Raw genomic sequence first — 24,237 nt, 5'->3', positions numbered from 1 at the left:
CTTCGAACTTTGCATTTTGCACCGTAGTTCTTGCAAACCCGGAGCTGCTTCCAAAAGGATTCTCATCTTGCCCGTCTGACATCTTTGGCAACTAGACAGTACCCAAGAGCAACCAGTGCTCTGATACCAATTGTTGTGCTAGGACAGCACCAAACCTTATGGAACCAACTCAAGCTAACCCACAGGAAATTTATCAAATGAAAATGCAAGAACAAAATATTAAAGAACACCAAGATTTTAACGAGGTTCCTCAACAGTCAGTGTAACTGGAGTACGTCCTCGGAGCAGTAGGAGCTCACCCAATAATCCACTATCAACCAAATGGGAGTTTACAAAGTGTTGGCAATCTCACAACCCAAATAACCCAATACACCCAATAGCTCTCACACACCACAGAAACAAATAGAGAAAGAAATATAATGAATAATTTCTTCTCTATACATGTAGCTCAAAGCTATTACAACAATAACTATGATGGATGATTGCTAACCAAAAAAAAGAGCACCTTCTTCTTCTTTTCTGCTCTCAGTTTTCTGCTCTCTGCAGCTCTCTTTGCTCTCTCAAAGATGGACTACTAAAACAGAAAATGGTGCACACTCCTTCCTCTCTCTTTCTCACTTCCGTATCCTCACTTCATCAATACAAAAGCACCCAATAAAAAACTCAAAAACATCATCATGACCATCAATTTTTCTTTTCAACAAACATAATCATGATGCCTCCTCATCATGATGTCTTTCACCTTTTTTTATTTTGGTTTGTTTATTAGCCGAAAGTTGTTTTGTTTTGTTGTCCACTTGGCCACTTGGCCACTTGGCCACAATTCAACAGATACGCCTCCTAGCTAAGAACAAAGTCTATTAACCAATTACATGAAATTGAAGCGGACCAAGCCATTTACAAATACACTTAAACTTGGCTATTCATACTACCATGCTCAATCATTTTTAGCCTCATAAGGTCAACCAAAACGAGGCCATCCATGATGAGGTCGCCTAGATCATTTTTCGAGCTCAAGCTAGGTGAACATTTTAGGTGGTGATCGGGGAGGACCGTAGTTGATATGCGACAAGCAGATGATGGGTCGACAGCTGAAACTACCAACTTATGAGTGTTGCTTTTGGTACTCGGTTCTCATTATCTCGGCTATATATTCCAGTTTGCAACTTTGGACAGAGCAGACTATAGGCCGGATCTGGGAATCCGAGGGGTCGTTAGTCCTGATTAAGTCGGCAATTTGTATAAATTTGTGTTTTCATGGTCAATTTTAATAGAGGTGCTCCGGACTTGTAGTGTTGTCTTTGGGCGTCAGTCAACATCTCGAGCCTCGGATCCTCGAGTCTGGCGGCTGCTTGGATCTTCTGCTCGGCAGGGGGCTTTTCTCCAACACTCTTCTTCTCTCCCCAATCTCTCTGTCGAAAGGCTCTCAACCCTATACTATAGATTTCTCCGATGTAATATACACGTACATACTCAAACATAACACATACTACAGCCCGATTATGGGTGAACCGCTCAAATATATAAATATAACGAAATGAAAGTTCATATAAAAAAAATCAAGAATGAAATTTGTATTAGTAACTACATCCAATCTTCAAACTCAGCACTATTTACAGATTAATGCTACGACCAAAATTACATACACATTTGCGTAACCAAAACACAAAAGCAGAGAGGAAAGCTATATAATACACAATATATATTTAGTTGGGGCGGTTCAAATCAGGGTAAGCGAAAAACACAAGGTCAGGGAAAGGTAGGGAAAGGTTGGTAAGGTAACTCTTTATCCCTAGCTGATGTTAAATATGCTTAATCGGGAATTGAAAACTACTCAACGAGTCGTTAAATTTAATTAATTAAGAATTTGGAATCGATGTTATTTCAAAATATTTGGGACAAGATTCAAATCTCCTACATTGTTTGGAAATTTTCAAAAAATAAGTTTGCGAAAATTATTTCCTTTCTTTTGTTTGTTCTGCATATGTTTTCAATCGATTTAATTAGCTATACTTGTATACTTTTGTTTCTCCAACACTATCCAACATATTACATATATATAGATGGACTTCCTTGAAAATGAAGGTACAACAACTAGTACACATGCATCTGTAAGTAAACAAATTAAGTTCACTAGTTAGCTTATAACAGTGCATGATTGAATTGGGATCGGCATAGGGATTGAGATTGAGATTGAGAATGAGAGGAATCTGCTCGCTGTAGGCATTTTTTCCTGTATCTCCATGCTACTTGAATGTATCTTGCTGCAAGGCCTCTCCAGTAAGGTGACTCATACCTGCCAAAAAAAACCAAACTTCAACACCAATGTTCGTCGTAAACTACTGCCACAAGCAACCTAGACGATTTCTTGCAGACTGTCTATGCATATGTCACCAGTCTTCTATCATGCATTTCGATAGAAATAATTCTCAAACATATGCATACACGAGATATGAATAGCTTTAAAAAAAAAAAAAAAAAAAAACCTTATGGCTCCTTGAACACGTGGGTTGCGCAAAAATCTGGAGAAAACACTGGTGACTTCTTGAATGTCAGCTGCTCGGAGTGAAAATGCTTCAACGTTTGTTAAACATCTTACCATCCTGTTGCTAAGCAACCGCTGTCCAGGAATCCTGATCCTTTTATTATCTGCAACAGAAACCACATTGATAAATTGACATTGTTTTTTTTTTTCAACTTTTGAAGAATGCTCAAGACTGATACCTTTGTTTACTGAAGAATGCTCTAGACACCATGTGAGAAGCTCCTCACCACAAACATCTCCTTCAGATAACGAAATTATAATCCCATCTTCTCCAATGCTCTCCATTTTCCCCCTCACTATAAAAACCATCTTCTCGATGAGACCACTAGGGTAAAAAATTTTACTTCCCCTGATGTATGTCTTTTGCCTTAGTCTTGTACAAATAGAATCTAAGACGGGTTCGTCCATCAGGGAAAAAATTCGTACCTGCAGAATTTTCAGAATTTAAAACATGCATTATGAGTTAATATGCACCAACCTGATAACTTTGAACCATAGCCATCTAATAATTCTAAGGCAAAAAGAAGACCATCATTCATGCAGAAAGCAGAAAATCCAATATTTGGATCATTATAAGTTTCAGTTTATGGATTAAAAATCTTAGATATATTATTATTCCGTGATACTAAGATGCTCACTTTCTTAATAAATTTGAAGAGATGGCGTCTTATATCAGTCTGAAGGTCTTCGGGCAGGAATCCCAAAAGCATTTCTTCATTTACTCCTCTGGTTGCTGCCCAAGTGTACCGCTCAGCTTCTCGCACTTGCCTTCAGAGCACAATAGATGAGGCTTTAATAGTCAATTTTTAACAGTACGGAATTATCGATTTATGAAGGGATAGTTCTTTTCATAAAGGTCGTACCCAGTGCACAAGGCTCCCGCTTTACGCAGGGTCTGGGAGAGGTGAATGTCGGCTAGCCTTACCCCCATTTATGGAGAGGCTGCTCCCAAGTCTCGAACCCGAGACCTACCGCTCATGGGCGAAGGCACTTGCCATCACACCAAGTGCGACCTCTAAGGGATAGTTCTTTTCATAAAGCACTAATTTATTTCTTTTACAATAAATAGTATAACTTAATGCATGAGGAAATTCAGTTGTAAAAAAAAGGTTATGGATACACCATACCTTCTAAGTTCCTCTGGCAAGCGTCTATGGCTCATCCACTGCTCAACGTCACGAAGTCTAAGGGACATTTCTAACCGTCTGTACAGAGAAACAGATTTTCCATTTTTTAAATCATAGCAGAAGTCAACTCGGAAAACTAACTGCTGTTATCTATTGCTCTCTTACGTTGAGACTTAAATCAAAAGCAGACATAAAACTTCGAATTTCAGACAACAGGAGAGAGTTACTAACATTTATACAGTTGGATGATTATGAAACCGAGAGGAACTTACAAGGAAGAAAACATAGAAAAACCAAAGATCTACAGCTTCGATAAAAAAGTAGTGATATTTCCATTTATATGTCACGATCAAGTGACTCTAAATGTAGGAATATTTAAGAAGATAAATCTTAGGATAAAAATTGTACCTCCGGCCAAGAGCCTGCAGAAAGTTCTGCATATTTCCAATGAGAAGAGCGAAAAGCAAGAGACCTACGGCAATGCTGCCCATTACAAATAGGACTTCCCAAACATAATAGCTTGGAACTAGATTTCCAGCCAGGGTACTGATTTGCTGCATAATGTAAATGACATGGTTATTTTCAATTAGATTTGCAATGAGACCATGCCAAAACAACCCGTACGCCAGGAGATAAAGAAACGTAAATTTTTTCTTGAAAATATTTTTCGGTCAAACACTGATGCCATCAACTTTGAGTTTTCATTTCAGAATAAAAAGATTCAGAACCAACTCAGTTCAATTTGAACTAGGTAGGACAATAGTCACAGTACAGAGGAGGGTCAAGTATTGTATCCCCTACAGTTTAAGCTTTTAGGGTAGAAGGGTAGTCAATCACAAGATTATGATGGACAATTAACTTAACTGAGTATAAAGTAAGAATTATACAGTTATTTTAAATGATTCGGCTTTGGCCAAAAGAAGGGACAAATGGAAGCGATACCTGGAATCCCCAAAACAATGCGTACATGTATCTAGTGACTACACTCTTTTTTGTTGAAAGAGCGGCAGTTTGGTAGAAAACTCCGTAAGTATAACCAGTTGGAGTTAAACACGCACTAGCATTCGCATTGTTTTTCCAGCTATCAAGTGATGGATTATCTACTCCAGAATCTCCAAATTCATTTCCATGCTCACAATCTATGAAGCTTATACACCCATTAATTCCAGAGATACCGCATGCATCTTCAAAACATTGATTAATCCTCTGGGACAAGAAAGAGGGGACGTAAGTGAATGATTGATTAACCCTCTACATTATTTAAAATTCATGATATTATTCATTACAAATACAATAATGAAAAAAAGAACTATCAAATTGAATCATAATATTGCAAGTTTAAACAAATAGATAAACATGCAAATTTTCCCATTTTCGCAGGCCTGAAAAGGTATCACCAAGTCTGCTTCCTTGTTTGACAAAAAGGTGAGAAGAGATTGTATACGAATCTTGAATAATTCTGGACATGCAAAATGAAGACACACGAGGAACATAAACATGTCTATCGCAGGAAACTTCCGAGAGTTAAGAATTAAACCTTTTCCACCCACCTGTAGCCCCATGAGGTAATAGCACGATCCAACAACGTGGCCAGCCAACACAAAAGTGAGAGAATTTATTACAAAAATTGTCCATGCTGACTCAAATATGAAGCTACTTGGATTCTGACCAGCGAACAGAGGCAGAAACCTAAATAACCTGGGAATATACTGAACGAGAACTGAAGCACGTAAAAGATTTTTTGCAGAGCTTGCTCCTCTTAATCCAAAGTTGCTTGGTAGAAATAACAACGTTATGATCTGCGAACAATTGGAAGAACAACTTACCACATGGGAAAAAATGATGTGTAAACATCAGACAGAACAAGTTACAATGTCATGTTAGCGTATGAGTAGATATATTGACAGATGCATGCAACTTAGGGTAGATTGAGAGGGTAACAAGCGGGGTTTATCACCCTCCCTCGGCAAAGCCACTTAAAAACAGTTTTCTTCCATGGCAAAAAGCAATGAGAAACTTGCATGAATTATTAAAGGGGTGTAAAAAATGCCAATAAAGCAAAGGAAACCAAGAATACAGAATATCACGCGCGTGTTTGTGTGTGTGTGGGGGGGGGGGGGGGGGGGGGAGGGGGGGGGGGGGGGGGGGGGAGGGGGGGGGGGATGAGAGAGAGAGAGATGTTTACCTGAGGCAGCGGTAAAACATTAAAAAAGTCTAGTAGAAAATATCCTTGAAGGTAATTCAGAGCGATTTTCTTCGGATGGTCAACTAAAACGCCAGCACCAACCACCCTAGACTCAGGACCCACATAAGCCAATCTAAACTGCAGAGAGAGGGAGAGAGAGATTAATTTATCTGTCAAGGGTTGAGACTAATCAACCTACCTCATCCATAACATTTATTTAACTTCTAAATATGATCTGAATGTTTGAGAGGGAAGGAAATCTTACCTGAAGGAGTATGTGCATTAGATATATGAAATCAGTCATGCTTCTGAAAATCACAAGTCTTGTCGTCAAAGGCCAATCAAGAACTATACAGTTATTATCCTGCATTCAAAGACGGGAAATCAAGTTCAAAGGAAAGCAACATCACAACGAAATGAAACAAAAAAGTTCTCATCTTCTCCATAGAAATCTATCATTACAAATAAATACCTAAAGTGTGTAAATTGGAAAACCAAACTAGGTCTCGGTTAACTGATAGTTCCAAACTAAATCATAAAAATGACAAGGAAGAACCAAGGAAATACCTGGTCAACGAGCAGCAGGAAGAAAAACAGTGGGTCTACAAAAATTGTTATTAAGCAAGAAATGACGAAAAACTTGTTCCATTGTTGCACAACTTTAGCATGAGGGTTCATAACTCCTGGTATATATGGACGCAGAAAAGAGAAAAAACTCCTTGCACTGCCTTTGGCATCCCCATACAGAGCACTATGGAACTACAAACAGTTGATGATAAAAGAAATATGCATAAGTTTCTTGGAGTGCTTATATCTTGTCATTCCAAAAAAAATAAAAGAAATAGGGAAGGAAGCAGTGACGATAATATATTAATAATGGACATATTGTTGCTAAATCTCAAGCAATAGTCATAACAACGAAATAAAAAAGGAAACACACGAGAAAGAAAAGGATACACAATGCAGCTTGAGAGGAACTATTGCTTTGTAAATGCTTTTGCACAAAGAGAATGTAATTACAGATATTATTTCATGCTCTCCAGAATCTCCACTGCTATTAATTACATTGTTAAAACAAAAAATATTCATGTTCTCTTGCCCTTCGTCAACTTTTTTTTTTTCTTTGTCAAACGATAGATTTTGTTATATTAGGTATTAGATTAGCTACCAACAGGATTCAAACCCACACCGTTATGCAAGAAGTCAACTTTTTTTCACCATTGTGGTAAAGGGCCACTGGCGCCCTTTGTCAACTTATCAAGTAGTGCAATATACTACGTGTGCTTCTACCATCAGCATTATCCTAATCATTTGACAGGATTAGATGCAAAACTAGACGTATTTACTACGTGGCAATAATGCATAGCATTTAATAAAAGACAGCACCTAAATGTCTACAAATATGTACACAATTTAAAAGAAAAATCTTTGATAGGTAGAGAAAAACACCTTGGAATCAAATGTATCTGAAATCCTTCGATGAGGAGCCTTGGGATTGTATGTTGGGCAAGTTGTGCAGTAAGGATCATCGCACAGCCCCAGTCGGCCAGATCTCAGCAAGTGGTCATTTTTACCCACATAGTTTTCATCCGTCCATTCGTTCTGGTTTGTTGCATTGGTAAAAGGAAAAATTTCTCCTGCGGGTTCCACCGCTTCTTGCCCTGCTGTTAGAGCTTGAGCTGCCCGGAAAATGCTATCAGGCCTGTGGTTAGCATACAACGGACCACTCATAGGTACAAAAAGAGGTTTGCTTTGACTCCCTAATGGACCAATATGACCTTCAAGTCTAGGTTCCCCATCATCTGACGAGTCCGAGTCTATATAGCTCATAGGAATGGAAAGTGGTGCCTTTCGGGTTTGGGTCACAAATATGTCGAACAGTAGCTGCGCATTATCTTCTGAGTATTGCGGAAGAGTGTTTGGTAGGATGGGAACCTCAGTTCCATTATAACCAGCAGCCATTTCTCACAAATCGAACCTAAAAACGAAGATTGTGACTTTCGAGTAGAATTGCTACACAATTAGTACAATGTTAGAATTACACAAGTGATCATGCTAGCTAGCTCCATTTGCATTTATAATTATAAAAACAAACGAATAGAGAGAGCCAAAAGCATACATTATAAGTTGAGTTGGAGTTCAAAAACCCTGAAAAAAAGATGTGAAACTTACCTGAATAATTCGAAAAGACAAGCAGAGCTTAATAGGGGATTGAAGTTGAACGAGAAACCCAAGAATATTAACTCATTTGATTAATTAGCGTACTAGCTAAAGAAAGATACATTCTCATCACCGGGAGGGAGGGAGGAAGAAGAAGAAAAGAGGGGGGGGGGGGGATGGTGCAATTATAAAAGAGCTGCAAAGGACTTGAGGGCTAAATAAAGGAGGGCAGCTTGGAAAATCCAATGGAACGCAGGCAAAGGGGTGGTTTGACTGTGTGTTATTGGATTTTTGAGGAGCTTGAAATTTCCCGTGGGAGCAAGGGCGGACCGGACACGATCATCCTTGTTTTCATTTGTTTTTGCTACCGGTCAATACAATATTTTACACAAAAATAAAAGAATCTTGCTAGTTGCTGCTGCATATTTATTTGTTTAATAAGACAACTTGAGATCAAGTTTAGAACAGGACAGAAGACTCCTTGGGATGTAAATAAATGGGGAGGGTCGGAGCTGAACAGTCTGTGTCCTCCTTGTTTACTTTTGTTCTTGGTACATTAGTGGGTTAGGTTTGAATCGTTCCGTAGTTGATACATCTCCAGTTAACATATAGTGATGTAACCACATGACCAGGGTAGGAGAAGTTGAACTGACCTCCATTCAATCCTAAACTTTGTTCGTTGCCCAATTTATAAAAACATGACTACCCCTGACTGGAATACTACAACCGGAAGAAAAAGCGGAAATTACATATTATATAAAAAAAACTAACGAAAATCTCAGACAAATTTTTTTTTAGTTTTAATGAAAAATAACAAATAAAAGTGTAGTGAATAGTTCCAGAGAAAAGTAAAAATGTGGTTTTTCATTAAAAGTGAACAGTATCAGAAGTGTTATGTTAAAACTCCCTATTATATAGCATGGTAACACTCAGTGTTTTCATGCTTTAGCCCCTGTTTTGTTATTCTTTTGCTCTTTTATTTTCATTCTTGATAGTAAAATGATAGTTTTATCTATGTAGTACGCGTGTGAGTATAATGCATCTTTAAGTTCCAGCTGTCGTTTCCTTTCTCAAAAGGGTAAACCCACGTGTTGATCATCGTAGAAAGCTCTTCTACTGCTTCCAATACAGATCTCTCGATCTCTCCAGCTCTCTCTCTCAAAAACTAGGAACCAAAAATCTCTTAAGTTCTCTCGGCCAACCAAGCTTGCCCATTTGGGCTTCCTCTCCCATCCAACCATACCCCCAATAACAATCACAACAATCCAGAGAGGGTGTTTGACTGTTTGTTATTGGATTTTGAGGAGCTTGATATTTCCTGAAGGAGCCAGGAGAGCAGACCGGACATGATAATCCTACGACTACCGGATAATACTATCCAATGTCCGTCCTCCTTGTTTATATCTGTTTTGCTACTTGGTAGGTTGGTAGGTTTGACAGTTAATACCTCTCCGGTTAACTTGTCTCTGGACAATATTTTACATAAAAATAAAAGAACCTTGCTAGTTGGTGCCGCATATTTATTTGTTTAATATGACAACAACTTGGGATGAAATTTAGAACAGGAGAGAAGATTACTTGGGATGTAAATACATGAGGAGGGTTGGAGCTGAACAGTCTCTGTCCTCCTTGTACTTTTGTTCTTGGTACGGTAGTGGGTTAGGTTTTAATTGTTCGGTAGTTGACACCTCTCCAGTTAACATATAGTGATGTAACTACGTGACGAGGGTAGGAGAAGTTGAATTGACCTCCATCCAATCCTAAACACTTGGAAAACACACTAACCCACCCAGCCTCAATTTGATGGCAGTGGCGTAACCAAAGTAAAATCAAGTGGCTAGCTACAGTCAATTGTCTCCTCAACTTTAGAATAGATAATAATGCGCCGAGCAGATGTTGGGTTCGACAGCTGAAACTACCAAGTTGTGAGTGTTGCTTTTGGTAAACGGTTCTCATTATTTCGGCTATATATTCTAGTTTGCAACTTTAGACGGAGCAGAATATGGGAAGGATCTGGGAATCCGAGGGTTTGTCAGTCGTGATTAAGTCCGAAAGTCGTACAAATTTGTGTTTTCATGGTCAATTTTAATATAATAGAGGTGCTCTGGGCTTGTGGGTGCTGTCTTAGTCTCTGGGCGTCAATCATCATCTCGAGCCTCGGATCCTCGAGTCTGGCGGCTGCTCGGCAGGGGGCTTTCCTCCTACACTCTTCTCTCCCCAATCTCTCTGTAGAAGGGCTCTCAATCCTTTACTGTAGCTTTCTCCTATGTAATATGTATGTATATATGTACATGAAATCTTTAAAGGATGGGATCATTATTTTTTTTTTTAAATGGGGATCAGTTGTGGAGTCTACCCTATATCGAATTTTAACGATCCGAACCATCTATTTTTCAAGTTGCTTCTCATGGATCATCTTTGCAAATATTAAGATATCTAATTGAATTCAAAGAAATTAACATATATTTTGATATATAAGAAACAATAAAATTTGATCTTGATAATTAAATAAGCAAATGATTTCAGATTGAATTGAATTTTTGCAAGAATGATTTATAAATCGAGATTTACAAAATAGATTGTTCGGATCGTTGAAATTTGATGTGGAGTGAACCTCATACCTAATCCTCATTTTTTTCAAAAAAGTTAGGATCCGCATAAAGGGCCTGTATCTGTACATACTCAAATATAACACAAATACTATAGCCCGATTATGGAACCGCTCAAATATATAAACATAATGAAATGAAAGGTTATATAAAACATGCAGAATGAAATTTGTTTAAGTAACTACATCCAATCTTCAAACTCAGCACCATTTACATATTAATGCTACGATCAAAATTGTATACACACATTTGCGTAACCAAAACACAAAAACAGAGAGGAAAGCTATATATACACAATACTTATGTTTTTTGAGTGGGGGTGTCCAATCAGGGTAAGTGAAAAACACAAGGTCAGGAAAAAAGTTGGTAAGGTAACTCTTTATCCCTATCTGATGTTAAATATGCTTAATCGGGAATCACAAACTCTACTCAACGAGTTGTTAAAATTAATTAATTAAGATTTTACGAAGTCCTCCTCCAGCGTCGCCTAGAGAGGAAGAACTCATAGTCCGGATGCCTGTTTACAGATGTCGTACTTCCTTTGTTCACAACAGCTCTTGCCATAAGCGATGCTGTCTCCTCAAGTGTCCTCAAACGCTCCTCTAGTACTCCACAAGGGTTTAAGCCCGATGCTGTTATTGTTGTCTGCATCGGTGCTGAAGGCCTTAGCTTGAACCAGCATTCAGCCTGTGCAAGCACGAAACAATATATATTAAATAATAAGCGCAGCAAATTTTACAATATGCCTTATATGCCACAGCTGCGCGATATTTGTGCAATCCATGCACTATTAGCCATGACTACCTGAGCATTGTAGCTTTGCAGACCCACAACTGGAGATACAATACAAGCATCCAAGTTATGAGGCTCAAACTTGGCACTTCTACGTACCAAATGACCGAGTGAATGGTAAGTCAGAAATGCTGCACGGAAGTTACCATCAGGTATCCTGTAAATTGGATACCATGCCACTGAGTACCTGAAAATCACATGGCACATGAAAATTATGTACTAGTTAGAATTCACTCGGCGTCAGTTGTATTACTAATAATTTTGCTTTGTTTTGCGAAACTAATAATGTGCTATTACAAACACATACTTTAAATTTTAAAGAGATTGAAGCGAGTTTTATTACTAACCAGGATCTGGGATGCAGATCATTCAGATTCATATATTCTAGTTTTGTTGGGTCTCCATATGCTTTAGAATGTGACAGTCCATCACCTCGTACCAGCTCTTTTATCCTGAAACGAAGGGCAACAGATATAGGATCATCAAAAAATACATAGATCTTTGAAGAGCAGCAAAATAAATACTACAGGGATTTAAAATGATAACTTTAGTAAAAATATAAAAAGATACATACTTATTATATAAAGGTCGTCTCTCGTGCGGTTGTTCTGATTCAAAATATTCGAACAATAGCTCTAAATCACCGGTCCCTGTTGTGTCAGTCAATCGAACAGATGCATCTTTGGCAGAAGCAGAAGATTGTTCTGAAATACAAAATTGATTTACAAGCGGTTGGGTGATCGCATCTTCCTTATGATCAGATTGAGGAAGAAGTACCGAAAATATTGGCATACTACCAATGCTAGAGGATTTTTTGGATGTCTCAGTATCCGGGCTTGAGCTAGACGCATCAGAAACACGAAACCAAGTGTTAGTATCTACATAATCAGCATTTCCATTCTTGAATAGCTGAATTCCTGACAAATAAGGGACAAAATAAGCACGAAATGCAAAGCAATCAGCACCCAATCTCTTTGAATTTCCAAGTTCCTCGGCCCTTATTTCCAGACCATAGCTACCATATTTCTCATACCACTGCCATAGGCATCCTAAAGTGATGTCAGGTGTCTCATGTCTGCACAATGGCACACCTCCAACCTGATCAACCAGGTTCCTTGAGCAGCAAGTATGACAATTTAAGGAATTAGGTGATTGATGAATAGCCGGGGATGAATGATAAAGAAGTCTTTCGAATTCACCAATTGGATGACCCGTGGCCATTTGAACAGCCTCAGATGCCAGTTGTGCCCTACAAGCATTATTTACTGCTTCTAGTATTCTGTTTGAATCAGCTTCAAATGTATTTACATCTCTAGGTATGTCAGATTTTTTTATGTGGTTAGCTGCATTGAGCTTGTTATTGATCAGTTTATCAGTTGTACTTGGTTTCGGAAGCCTTCCCTCAAATCCGTTGGAAGAACATGTTAAGTCTCTAGAACTTTGACATGTGGACACCACTGCAACATCAGAAACAGGATTGTGAGTATTGAAAGCCGCGTTCCCTTTAGCAGTGTCTTTAAGAGTCCTCCTAGAAGTTGCCTCATCAGAATGTTCAAGTGATGAACTGCCAGATCTAGTAGAGTTTGTCAACCCGGGATTCTTCAACCCAACTGGCATCCACTTGTGGGTAAAAGATCCAGAAGTACTAAATTTTTGCCTGCAGCTTTCCGCAAGAGAGGTTTCTTTTTGTACTTCTTGACTTGTTGCATTACAAAGTAGATGAGGAAGGTAGGCTGGAGACTGTATTGTGCTATTCTCATTGTGAGATACGCTATTACCAACACTTTCAAGATGATCCATTTCATTTGGACAGAGTCGTATGGTGGGAACTGATTCACAGGTCATGCATTCTACTTTGCTGCTCTGAAATCCAGTGCTTGGACAGCTAGGCGGAGAACAAGATCTTGTAGCAAGATCTAATCCTTTGTTTCCCTTCGCGTGATATGATATATCATTTTGTTCTATCATATCCTTCACACAACCATCTAAGCTGGAGATGCTGCCATAAGACTCCTCCCTGGAATAACAATTGTATTCTTGTTTCAAAGCCAGACCACCTTTTCTTTTCAATTTCTTCAAAACCTTATCTTTTTGCCGTTTTCTATCCTCACTCTTTGGAAAGGCATTTACATCAGCAGCGTTACAGGGTATTTTAAGCAAAGGAGACTCTCTCAAAGGGAGATCGTTACATGAGTAAACAGAACATGCTTTCTTCAACTCACCAGTGCAGTCGCTGGATTCATTTTTCTTGACCTTTTGCCAGACAGACTGATTGTTTCCCTTCCCTGTACGAGCATGCAGATTTCCAAAACTTCCAAATTTAGAGACATTTGAATTTCGAGGAGCTACTATGTTTTCTTTACTTCTCTTGTTATGCGCAACGAGTTGCACATCACTATTGCTACGACCCTGAATACCATGCCTTGTTCCCTCAGTGTGGTTGTAGGAATCCATGGCATCATTTAACAAGCTTTGACAAGAGAAATATCCCTTTCTTGAACTCAAACTTGGCGGTTCAGAAATATATATATTGTGAGTTTCCGTCTCAGCATGTTTTTCATCACGATCAGCAGTAGTACTAATGTCACTGCTTGAACCAAATGAAACTGAATCCAAATTGAATGAGTCATGGATATCAGAGTAACGTTTGGTATACAAATCATTGTAACACCTCGCCTGTATATGAATACTTTCCACACCGTTGAAGATGGAAAACCCAGAGTCTTTGAGTAGAACCTGATTTCCAAAATTACCGACAGCAGGTATACCCGCCTCATCACTTGAAGAGGTGCATGTATTTGGTGTTTCAGAATTCTTGGTTCCACCATCTGGCAATGAATTATCTGGTGCAGTTGAAGATGACAGTGGTCTGTCTCCATCATTGTTACCACAGGTTTCAGAAGCTGAACTTCCATTGGGATATCCCGCATACAGCACTTCCGGTTCATTAGAGCCAGTGTTGATTGAAAACTTCTTGTTCTGCCTTCCCTTCTTTCGATTCTTCTTTCTCGAACTTCTTTTTGCGGTGTTGTCTATTTTTTGGTTACTGATACTCATAGTTGATGAGTTAATAGCATTAGAACCATTTGGGATGGTACATGCGGAATCACTGCAGGTTAAAGAGTTGTGAGAAGATTTCCTGGGAACTTCATTCCACTTAGTACCTTTATTTGTCAAGGTCTTATTTCGTGGTTGGTGTCGCACGCTTGAACCAGTGAAGCTTCTGTTTGTAAATGACTTGACGGAATAAGTGACGTCAAGGGGAGGCATTTTGTGAACCCTTTGTCGAGTAACCTTGAATGGGTTCATTGGTGGCGGGTAAAGCAGATGTAGATTATCCATATTCACCAGAGAATCAACTACCAAGTGATTTATATTGTAAGGACATTGTGCTGGTAGTTCCACGATTCTCCGTTGTCCACCAGTTTCAAGGGAAAGGAATGTAAGGATACCACACCTGAAATGTTAAAATTAAAAGTCATTCCTCAGCAATAACAGAAGAGAACCAGAAAATAAATGGTATAAAAGCAATGATAATCTTAGCAATGTCCTACAAACGCTGATCTACTGTCAGTGACCCGGTTTATTACTTCAGTCATACAAAGTATCAAATTTCTTGGACAGTCCGCATCAATCAGGAATTGCAGGCATAATATGATCTACTTACGCATACACATTTTGTTATGTATTAGATGTATATATGATGATTAAGAAACACACAAAACCATCAAAGGAATAGAGGTCGGGTTATACATTGCTTAATACTTAACAACTAATTCAAAAGACAGAAGAAAGCATACGAACTCAATTTAGTTGATCAGTTTCACCATACATCTGTGAAAAACAAGCAATTAGGCAATGGCAATCGAAACAGTCTTACCTACGATCAGAGTTCCTCCATGCAACAGAAGGCACTTCACAATCCTGAGCAAGATAGTAATCGGCAGAAAACTAGTCAGATGTATGGTGAAAAGTGAAGTAGATCCAAATTGATTTGTAAAATAGACATATATTACCGCTAAAGATGTTCTAGAACTTTCTTGTTTCCTTAATAACGAATCTCTTCTTGTGTCTGAAATTTTCTGGATACCACTGGTTGTCCTTGAAGGGCACAATGCATCTTTTGCCGTGCCTGCCCACGTCTTCAACACAAATAAAACAGTTAGTGATGTTCTAATACAAAATTATAAGGTGCTAATGTATTCAAAATCTAAAGACTTCACAGCATCAGCAAGTTAGATTTTACAATTGTAGTGCATTAAGAAGAACAACTCCGCCGTGTAAGTTTATCTTATATTGCCGGTCCCAAGCCCGGATAAAGGAGGAGGGGGAGGGCATCAGGTAGTCGACAGCCGGCACTCCATGATCACGTCGAATCTTTATGAAAATGAATCCAGAACGAAATCGCGCTAAAGCTAGGGCGTCACCCGTAAGTGGCGCGCTGTGTGGCCCGAGCACAGTGATAAGTGAGCAAGGGTCGTTGTATCTCCATCGGCACCCGGATGCAGTGTTAAATGAGCAAGGGGGCTATAGAAACTTCTTTTCGAACGACTCCACTCAAAGTTGTTTGGGAGCATATGCTCCTATCAACTTTACACGGGACACACAAAAGAAGTACTTTGATCCTATTAGACGGGGAAGGGTGAAGAAGCTAGGACAGAAGGGTAGAGTTCAAGAGAGCAAAATGCGTTTAGGAACGTGGAATATAGGAACCTTGACGGGAAAATCTATGGAAGTAGTAGAAGTTATGGTGAGGAGAAGGATAAATATTATGTGCCTACAAGAAACTAAGTGGGTTGGTCGTAAGGCAAAGGATCTAGAAAACTCAGGGTTTAAACTATGGTATTCGGGCACAAATAAAACGAGAAACGGTGTTGGCATCATCGTGGACAAGACCTTGACACAAGATGTTGTAGATGTCAAGAGGGTAGGAGATAGAATCGTGGCAATCAAGATTGTAATAGGACAAGAACTTATCAATGTGATTAGTGCGTACGCACCTCAAGTAGGATTGGATACAAGTTCGAAGGAGAAATTTTGGGAAGACCTTGGAGACTTGGTGCAAGGAATTGCTCAGACGGAGAAGTTATTTATAGGAGGAGATTTAAATGGACACGTGGGCAGGGAGACAGGCAACTATGGAGGTTTTCATGGTGGCCATGGTTTTGGGGAGAGAAACGAGGATGGGGAAGCTATCTTGGATTTTGCAATGGCATATGATCTCTTCTTAGCCAACACATTCTTTAAGAAGAGAGAAGAACATGTGATCACCTACAAGAGTGGGTCGTCAAAAACACAAATAGATTTTCTTCTAATGAGAAAAGGGGATCGTATAACTTGTAAGGATTGCAAAGTTATACCGGGAGAGAGCGTGGCTAATCAACATCGCTTGTTGGTGATGGATGTACATATCAAAAGAGTGAGAAAAAAGAACAAGACTTGGAAGTGCCCAAGGACTAGATGGTGGAATCTAAAAGAAGAAAAACAAGCCATTTTCAAAGAGAAAGTAATCACCCAGTATGTGTGGGATAGAGAGGGGGAAGCTAACCAAATGTGGGATTCCATGGCTAGTTGTATCCGAAAAGTAGCAAAAGAGGTATTAGGAGAGTCCAAGGGCTTTGCCCCACACCAAAAGGAATCTTGGTGGTGGAATGAGGAGGTACAAACAAAGGTGAAGGCTAAGAAGGAATGTTGTAAAGCCTTATACAAGGATAGGACCGATGAAAATGGTGAAAGGTATAGAAAAGCGAAGCAAGAGGCGAAGAAAGCTGTGAGAGAAGCTAAGTTAGCGGCTTATGACGATATGTATAAGCGACTAGATACCAAAGAAGGAGAGTTGGATATCTATAAACTAGCTAGAGCAAAGGAAAAGAAGACAAGGGACCTAAACCAAGTGAGGTGCATCAAGGATGAGGATGGAAAGGTTCTTGCTACAGAGAACGCGGTTAAAGACAGATGGAAATGTTATTTTTATAAACTTTTCAATGAAGGACATGAAAGAAGTGCTTCTTTAGGGGAGTTGAGTAACTCAGAAGAGTGTAGAAACTACTCTTTTTATCGTAGAATTCGGAAGGAAGAAGTGGTTGTAGCTTTGAAGAAGATGAAGCATAGAAAAGCAGTAGGCCCAGACGATATACCAATCGAAGTGTGGAAAGTTTTGGGAGAGACAGGTATAACATGGCTCACTGACCTTTTCAATAGGATTCTGAAAACGAAGAAGATGCCAAATGAGTGGCGAACGAGCACTTTGGTGCCTATCTACAAGAATAAGGGCGATGTACAAAATTGCATGAACTATAGGGGTATTAAGCTAATGAGTCATACAATGAAGCTCTGGGAGAGAGTCATTGAGCATAGATTGAGGCAAGAGACACGGGTTTCGGACAACCAATTCGGGTTCATGCCAGGGCGCTCAACCATGGAGGCAATCTATCTCTTACGAAGATTGATGGAAAGATATAGAGATGGGAAAAAGGATTTACACATGGTCTTTATAGATTTGGAAAAAGCGTATGATAGGGTCCCAAGAGACATTCTTTGGAGGATTTTAGAGAAGAAAGGAGTACGAGTAGCATATATCCAAGCTACACAGGATATGTATGAAGGAGCAAAGACTGCCGTAAGAACTCATGAAGGACAAACCGAAAGCTTTCCCATAACTGTAGGATTACATCAAGGTTCATCCTTAAGTCCTTACCTTTTTGCGTTGGTAATGGATGAGTTAACAGGACATATTCAAAATGATATTCCTTGGTGTATGCTTTTCGCAGACGATATAGTGTTCATAGATGAAACTCAGGAAGGGGTAAATGCAAAGCTTAACCTTTGGAGAGAAGTGTTGGAATCTAAAGGTCTTCGCCTAAGCCGATCAAAGACAGAATATATGGAGTGCAAGTTCAGTGCAAATGGAGGCCAAAACGAGTTAGGGGTGAGGATCGGAGATCAAGAAATAACAAAGAGTGACCGTTTTCGTTACCTAGGATCTATCTTGCAAAAGAACGGAGAATTAGATGGAGATCTCAACCATAGAATACAAGCTGGATGGATGAAGTGGAAGAGTGCATCAGGCGTGTTGTGTGACCGTCGTATGCCACTAAAGCTCAAGGGAAAATTTTATAGGACGGCAATAAGGCCGGCGATGCTGTATGGCACAGAATGTTGGGCGGTGAAGCATCAACACGTACACAAAATAGGTGTAGCGGAGATGAGGATGCTTCGTTGGATGTGTGGGCACACGAGAAAGGATAAGATTAGGAATGAGGATATCCGGGGTAAAGTAGGAGTAGCCGAAATTGAAGGAAAGATGAGAGAAAATCGGTTACGGTGGTTTGGACATGTGCAAAGAAGGCCTACTGACGCTCCGATTAGAAGATGCGACTATGGGACAGAGGTTCAGGGCCGAAAGGGTAGAGGAAGACCTAGGAAAACTTTGGAAGAGACCCTAAGAAAAGACTTAGAATACTTGGATCTAACGGAGGACATGACACATGACAGAACACAATGGCGTTCTAAGATTCATATAGCCGATCCCACTCAGTGACTTGGATTTTCCAAGTCTCCAACCGAGAAGTTTTCCTCACTTGGGAAATTAAGGGAACACTACCTCAACCTACATGCTCCACTCACAAAGCTTCAACATACAAGCTTCAACAAAAGAAAATTCAAAGAACTTAGCGAAGAAGGCTTTGGTGTATTTAACACAATACGTTGAAATGAAGGAAAGCTTATTTATTGATATCCCCGATAAGTTACAAATATGTACATATACTTGAGTCAAAATAAACAAACAAGAGGGAGCCTTCACAAAGGTTGCTTAGGAGAAGTCTCAGCAGTCGGTAGAGCCCCAGAAAGAGAAGGCACCGGAGGGGGATCATTCGGAGCCTCAGTACTGGACAGAACCCTAGAAGGAGGAGGCATCAGAGGTTGATCATTTGGAGCTTCATTAAGCGGTACAGCCCCAGAAGATGAAGGCAATAAATGCCTTTGGAACAAACCCACAAATCTTTGATGATCAAGTAAAACCTGACCATCAGATTCCTGCATCTGGTCAAGCTTCCTCTTCATGTTTGTAGCATAGTCATGTGCGAGTCGGTGCAACTGTTTATTCTCATGCTTGAGCCCTCTAATCTCCTGTTTGAGACTCATCACTTCAGCCGCCAATGATTCAACTTGGCGGGTTCGAGCAAATAGGCGTTGGGCCATATTAGACACAGAACCTGCACACTGAACACTGAGAGCCAGAGAATCCTTAACAGCCAACTCATCAGACCGTTTGGAAAGTAGTCTGTTATCTTTGGGAGTGAGAAGGTTCCTGGCCACTACCGCAGCGGTCATATCATTCTTCATCATGGAATCCCCAACGGTAAGAGGACCAGTAGGGGAGACGAATGATGGGCGCCATATGTTGTCTGGAGAAGGCGAGGCTGCCTCTTCAACAAGGTTCAAGTCAAAACGACGGTCGGAGGGGCCAGACATTTTCAAAGGTGTTGAAGAGAGAAGAGGTCGGACAAATCAAGATCTTAGAAGTGCAAGAATGGAGCTTCTACTGGTGGATATTCAAGTGTGCTTTGGAACTTAATGTCAGCCCCTATAAAAATCTGCACTCGACGAAGCTTCAGAAATCGAAGAGGCGCCTGCTCAGAAATCGAAGAGGCGTTTGCTTTCTCAAAAACTGGGCTGCTCAGAGACCACGAGGGTCGATCTCAGAAATCGAAGAGGCGTTTGCTTTCTCAAAAGCTGGGCTGCTCAAAGACCACGAAGGCCGATCTCAGAAATCGAAGAGGCTTGCTTTCTCAAAAGCTGGGCTGCTCAGAGACCACGAGGGCCAATCTCAGAAATCGAAGAGGCACCTACTTTTCCAGCCTTGTCAGCACCTGTCACACGCACACTCAGCTTTGCGGAAATTATGGGTATTCTGTCGAAGATTTCTGGCAAAGTAGAAAGCACATGAATCGTACTGTTCAATCACCCACTTCCCACACGCAACAGTAGCTCATGGGTACCACATATAACTTTGCCAAATTCTCTGACAAAGTTGAGACACGTGAAGCTTCCAGCTCCCACTACATCGCTCTGACCAAGAAGGGTAAAAGAATAGCAAAGAAACAACACTAACAAAGTTTAGCCACATAAATTTTGAAGGTCTAGCTACCATATTATTACCCACAAGGGTAAAGGAACAGTACCACTGCTGGATAATTGGAAAGTCCCGGTGTGTCAACCTCTGTGCTTCATGGCAAGGTAGACTAGCAAACATGCCCAACCTTTACTCACATTCGAGAAAACATTCCCAACAAGATTGCTTGCTCCAAAATCAAAGAGGCACCGCCCTCCGAATCTCGAGAGCCAGACTCCCAACATGATTACTTTCTAAAAAAATCGAAGAGAGGGTAAAGGAACAGTACCACTGCTGGATAATTGGAAAGTCCCTGTGTGTCAACCTCTGTGCTTCGTGCCAAGGTAGACTAGCAAACATGCCCAACCTTTACTCACATTCGAGAAAACACTCCCAACAAGATTGCTTGCTCCAAAATCGAAGAGGCACCGCCCTCCAAATCTCGAGAGCCAGACTCCCAACATGATTACTTTCTCAAAAATCGAAGAGACACCGCTCTCCGAATCTCGAGAGCCAGACCCCCAGCAAGGTTGCTTTCTCAAAAATCGAAGAGGCATCGTTCTCCGAATCTCGAGAGCCAGATCCCCGACAGGATTGCTTGTTTAAAAACCGAAGAGGCATCACTTTCCCAACTTTAAGAGCTGGATCTCCTTGGATAAAGCTTGTCTGTAATCTTCACACGCAACATCAGCTTTCCAGATACCACAGACCACTTTTTCAAAGTGCTCTGACAGAGTTAAAACATGTGAAGCTAGCAGCTCCCACTACCGTGCTATGACCAAGCAGGGTAAAGGAATAGCATTATTACTTAATGTTAGGGAGACTCCTATATATGTCGACCTCCATCCCCAACGAACAGGCAGACCTGCAAACATGCTCAACCGTTCCTCTTATCTGAGAGGGCACTCCCAACGAAGCCTTTCGAAATATTCAGCTTTCTTTCCCCCCGATAACACCTCTGTAAACAAGCTATACTAGAGCAAGAATATCTCATATCATCAGGGTTAAAAGCAAGAGTATCCCATATCATGCTTTTTCCCTGTCTTTTCCTTTGGCTTTGTTCTTACCTGCAAGACAAGGAGAATGAGAGCAATCAGTTAGCACTTGGAATCAAGCTTCCAGCCAGGAACTGACTGCCTGGAACCCCTTACCTGATTACTTACCTGGCATTGCTCTCGAGTACTCATCTTCAACATCTTATGCTTCTAGGGAAGATACCGCATCTGCTTGAGGAACAGATATGGCAAGTGAGAAGGATACAAGGAAGCATGTGGAGACAAGCGTAACAGCACACGTGCCGATACATCCACTACTCTGTCAAAAGCAAAAGTATCCCATATCAGTAGGGTCGAACGTACTCTAGATTTGATGGACTTGTTTTGACCCTCAAATTCTTCAGTCGGCCTTATACTCTGGAGGAAACCAGAAAACCCTCCAGCCCAGTTCAAGAATAAGCCTGTGGAAAGTTACTTCTTCAAAAGAAAAAGTATCCCATATCATCTCTTCTCATTTTTCTTCTCTTTATCCTTCATGCTGCCTGCAAGATAGGGAGAATGTGAACAATCAGCCGGAGCTCTGATTGCTTACCTTGTCTGTCACCTCTTCCAGCAGATCCCCTAGCTCGGCGACTTGGGAGACTCCTACTACATGGTTTGTATCGCGCTTGACCAAGCCTGAAACTACAAGTAAGCTTCAAGTGAAATTGATACATTACCTTGTGCATCTCCACCAGTTACAGATACCACCCCTGGATGGAGGAAGAGTACTTCCAGAGAAGATGCCACATCTACCTATGAGACAGATAAGGCAAGTCAAGACGATACCACACTCCGGTACTTAGAAGTTTCGTGGTTACGAGATCATTCTCCCACAATATTTCCTAATGTCATTTGTACTAAATCATTCACTTGTACTCACTAAAGGAGAGCTTGAACCTATGTACTTGTGTAAACCCTTCACAATTAATGAGAACTCATCTATTCCGTGGACGTAGCCAATCTGGGTGAACCACGTACATCTTGTGTTTGCTTTCCTATCTCTATCCATTTATATACTTATCCACACTAATGACAGGAGCAATCTAGCGAAGATCACAAAAAGTGACCGTTTTCGCTACCTAGGATCTATCTTGCAAGAGAACGGAGACTTAGATGGAGATCTCAACCATAGAATACAAGCTGGATGGATGAAGTGTAAGAGTGCATCCGGCGTGTTTGTGTGACCGTCGTAGGCCACTGAAGCTCAAGGGAAAATTGTATAGGACGGCAATGAGGCCGCGATGTTGTATGGCACAGAATGTTGGGCGGTGAAGCATCAACACGTACACAAAATGGGTGTAGCGGAGATGAGGATGCTTCGTGGGAGGTATGGGCACACGAGAAAGGATAAGATTGAGAATGAGGATACCCGAGGTAAAGTAGGAGTAGCCAAAATTGAAGGAAATATGAGAGAAAATCGGTTCCGGTGGTTTGGACTTGTGGAAAGAAGGCCTACTGACGCTCCGGTTCGAAAATGTGACTACGGGACAGAGGTTCAGAGCCGAAGGGGTAGAGGAAGACCTAGGAAAACTTTGGAATAGACCCTAGGAAAAGACTTGAGTACTTGGATCTAACGGATGACATGACACAAAACCGAGCGCAATGGCGCTCTAGGATTCATATAGCCGACCCCACTTAGTGGGAAAAGGCTTTGTTGTTGTTGTTGTTGTAGTGCATTAAGAAGAACCTCAATTTTTAGCACTTTTTCACAAGCAGCACATAGTTTTGTTAGTTTGCAACCCAGAACCTTATAGTGATAACAAACAAAACAAAACCAAGCAGTAGCATCTTCTCTCTATCCTAGAATCCAAACCAATTGGCAACCCAGAAACATCACTTTATTATGACATTCTCAGAAGAGTTGTGTTAGGCTGTTAGCTAGCGGCTTTACCTGTCCCGTAGTCATATATTGATTGCATCCAAAATTCTTATTGCAACTTGAACATGGCTTATTGACACCTTCGCCCTGCAACCTTGGTTTGTCGAAAAGCCTGGTTCTCTATTGGATGGCTTTCGCTTTGGTTTACAAATTGCATTTGTCTACAAAAACTCTCAAACACTAACTAAGACAACAATTACGAAGGTAATACCAAAACAACAATAATGCCTTAACCTTACTTCAATCAAATGAGAAAACGATACCATGTCAATCCACTCGACTCAAGTAAATTAATCGTGTAACCAAAACAACAATTCCGAAAATAAAAGAACATTCTTTTTTCCAAGCATTCATAATCTGCAGATAAAAGAACATGGGATTGAAGGCAAAGTACCTCATAGGTGTTCAAGATGAACGTTGAAACATGAACAAATCCTTATTCGCTTTTATCCTCAAACAAGTAGAAGGCATTGCTTTCATAACACACAAGTTGGCAACCAAACATTCACCACTTCTGCAAATTACCCTTTTTAACAAAAAGGATTGAAGCTGAAAGCAGAAATGCAAACATGTAGATAAAAAGGAAGAAAAACAGAGAATATAGAAACGAAAAATGGTTTGCTCACAATCCTCAGACTAAAATTGTATCTACAACCCACTCATTAAATTTAGACAGAAACCCAGCTAAATTTATCCCAAAAATATGAGGAAAAAAGAAGAATTTACCTGAGAAATTCCCTAAAAATAATTAATTCAAAAGAAATGGATTGACTAACTTGAAACATTGA

At 40.3% G+C, this 24,237-nt stretch overlaps 2 protein-coding genes across 4 annotated transcripts; both read right to left on the bottom strand.

Annotated features, from left to right (window-relative positions):
* Nucleotides 1-1,985: 1,985 nt before the first annotated feature.
* On the bottom strand, nt 1,986-8,324 carry LOC103438333 (probable cyclic nucleotide-gated ion channel 20, chloroplastic). Of its 2 annotated transcripts, none has more exons than XM_070823872.1 (13): nt 8,030-8,324; nt 7,307-7,870; nt 6,425-6,616; nt 6,123-6,221; nt 5,858-5,995; nt 5,223-5,471; nt 4,615-4,878; nt 4,081-4,226; nt 3,673-3,750; nt 3,184-3,313; nt 2,725-2,971; nt 2,487-2,649; nt 1,986-2,296 (listed from the first exon to the last, which is right to left on the bottom strand). In XM_070823872.1, the coding sequence occupies exons 2-13, from the start codon at nt 7,817-7,819 to the stop codon at nt 2,143-2,145; spliced, it is 2,373 nt and encodes a 790-aa protein (XP_070679973.1). In that variant the 5' UTR covers nt 7,820-7,870; nt 8,030-8,324; the 3' UTR covers nt 1,986-2,142. The 2 variants fall into 2 exon arrangements, with proteins under 2 accessions (XP_070679973.1, XP_070679974.1); XM_070823873.1 differs by having other exon boundaries at nt 7,307-7,835.
* A 2,495-nt stretch (nt 8,325-10,819) lies between these two features.
* On the bottom strand, nt 10,820-23,998 carry LOC114825425 (uncharacterized). 2 transcript variants are annotated; one of them, XM_029104127.2, is made up of 7 exons: nt 23,844-23,998; nt 15,435-15,560; nt 15,299-15,342; nt 11,993-14,875; nt 11,766-11,870; nt 11,431-11,605; nt 10,820-11,313 (listed from the first exon to the last, which is right to left on the bottom strand). In XM_029104127.2, the coding sequence occupies exons 4-7, from the start codon at nt 14,758-14,760 to the stop codon at nt 11,089-11,091; spliced, it is 3,273 nt and encodes a 1,090-aa protein (XP_028959960.1). In that variant the 5' UTR covers nt 14,761-14,875; nt 15,299-15,342; nt 15,435-15,560; nt 23,844-23,998; the 3' UTR covers nt 10,820-11,088. The 2 variants fall into 2 exon arrangements, with proteins under 2 accessions (XP_028959960.1, XP_070679972.1); XM_070823871.1 differs by lacking the exon at nt 23,844-23,998 and adding an exon at nt 23,462-23,614.
* Between the last annotated feature and the right edge of the window lie 239 nt (nt 23,999-24,237).

This window comes from Malus domestica, chromosome 06 (assembly GCF_042453785.1).
Source record: "Malus domestica chromosome 06, GDT2T_hap1".
NCBI lineage: Eukaryota > Viridiplantae > Streptophyta > Magnoliopsida > Rosales > Rosaceae > Malus > Malus domestica.
The sequence above is the reverse complement of the archived record's forward strand: the minus strand, read 5'-3'. Positions and strand labels throughout refer to the sequence as shown.

Coding starts and splice junctions, on each gene's coding strand:
- LOC103438333 (XM_070823872.1), bottom strand. CDS start 7,819: ATGGCTGCTGGTTATAATGGAACTGAGGTTCCCATCCTACCAAACACT. Junction 5,996..6,122: donor TAATGCACATACTCCTTCAG/GTAAGATTTCCT, acceptor CTCTCTCTGCAG/TTTAGATTGGCTTATGTGGG. Junction 3,751..4,080: donor CTGCAGGCTCTTGGCCGGAG/GTACAATTTTTA, acceptor TTCTCTGTACAG/ACGGTTAGAAATGTCCCTTA.
- LOC114825425 (XM_070823871.1), bottom strand. Junction 14,876..15,298: donor TGGAGGAACTCTGATCGTAG/GTAAGACTGTTT, acceptor TTAACATTTCAG/GTGTGGTATCCTTACATTCC. Junction 11,606..11,765: donor GATCTGCATCCCAGATCCTG/GTTAGTAATAAA, acceptor TGTGATTTTCAG/GTACTCAGTGGCATGGTATC.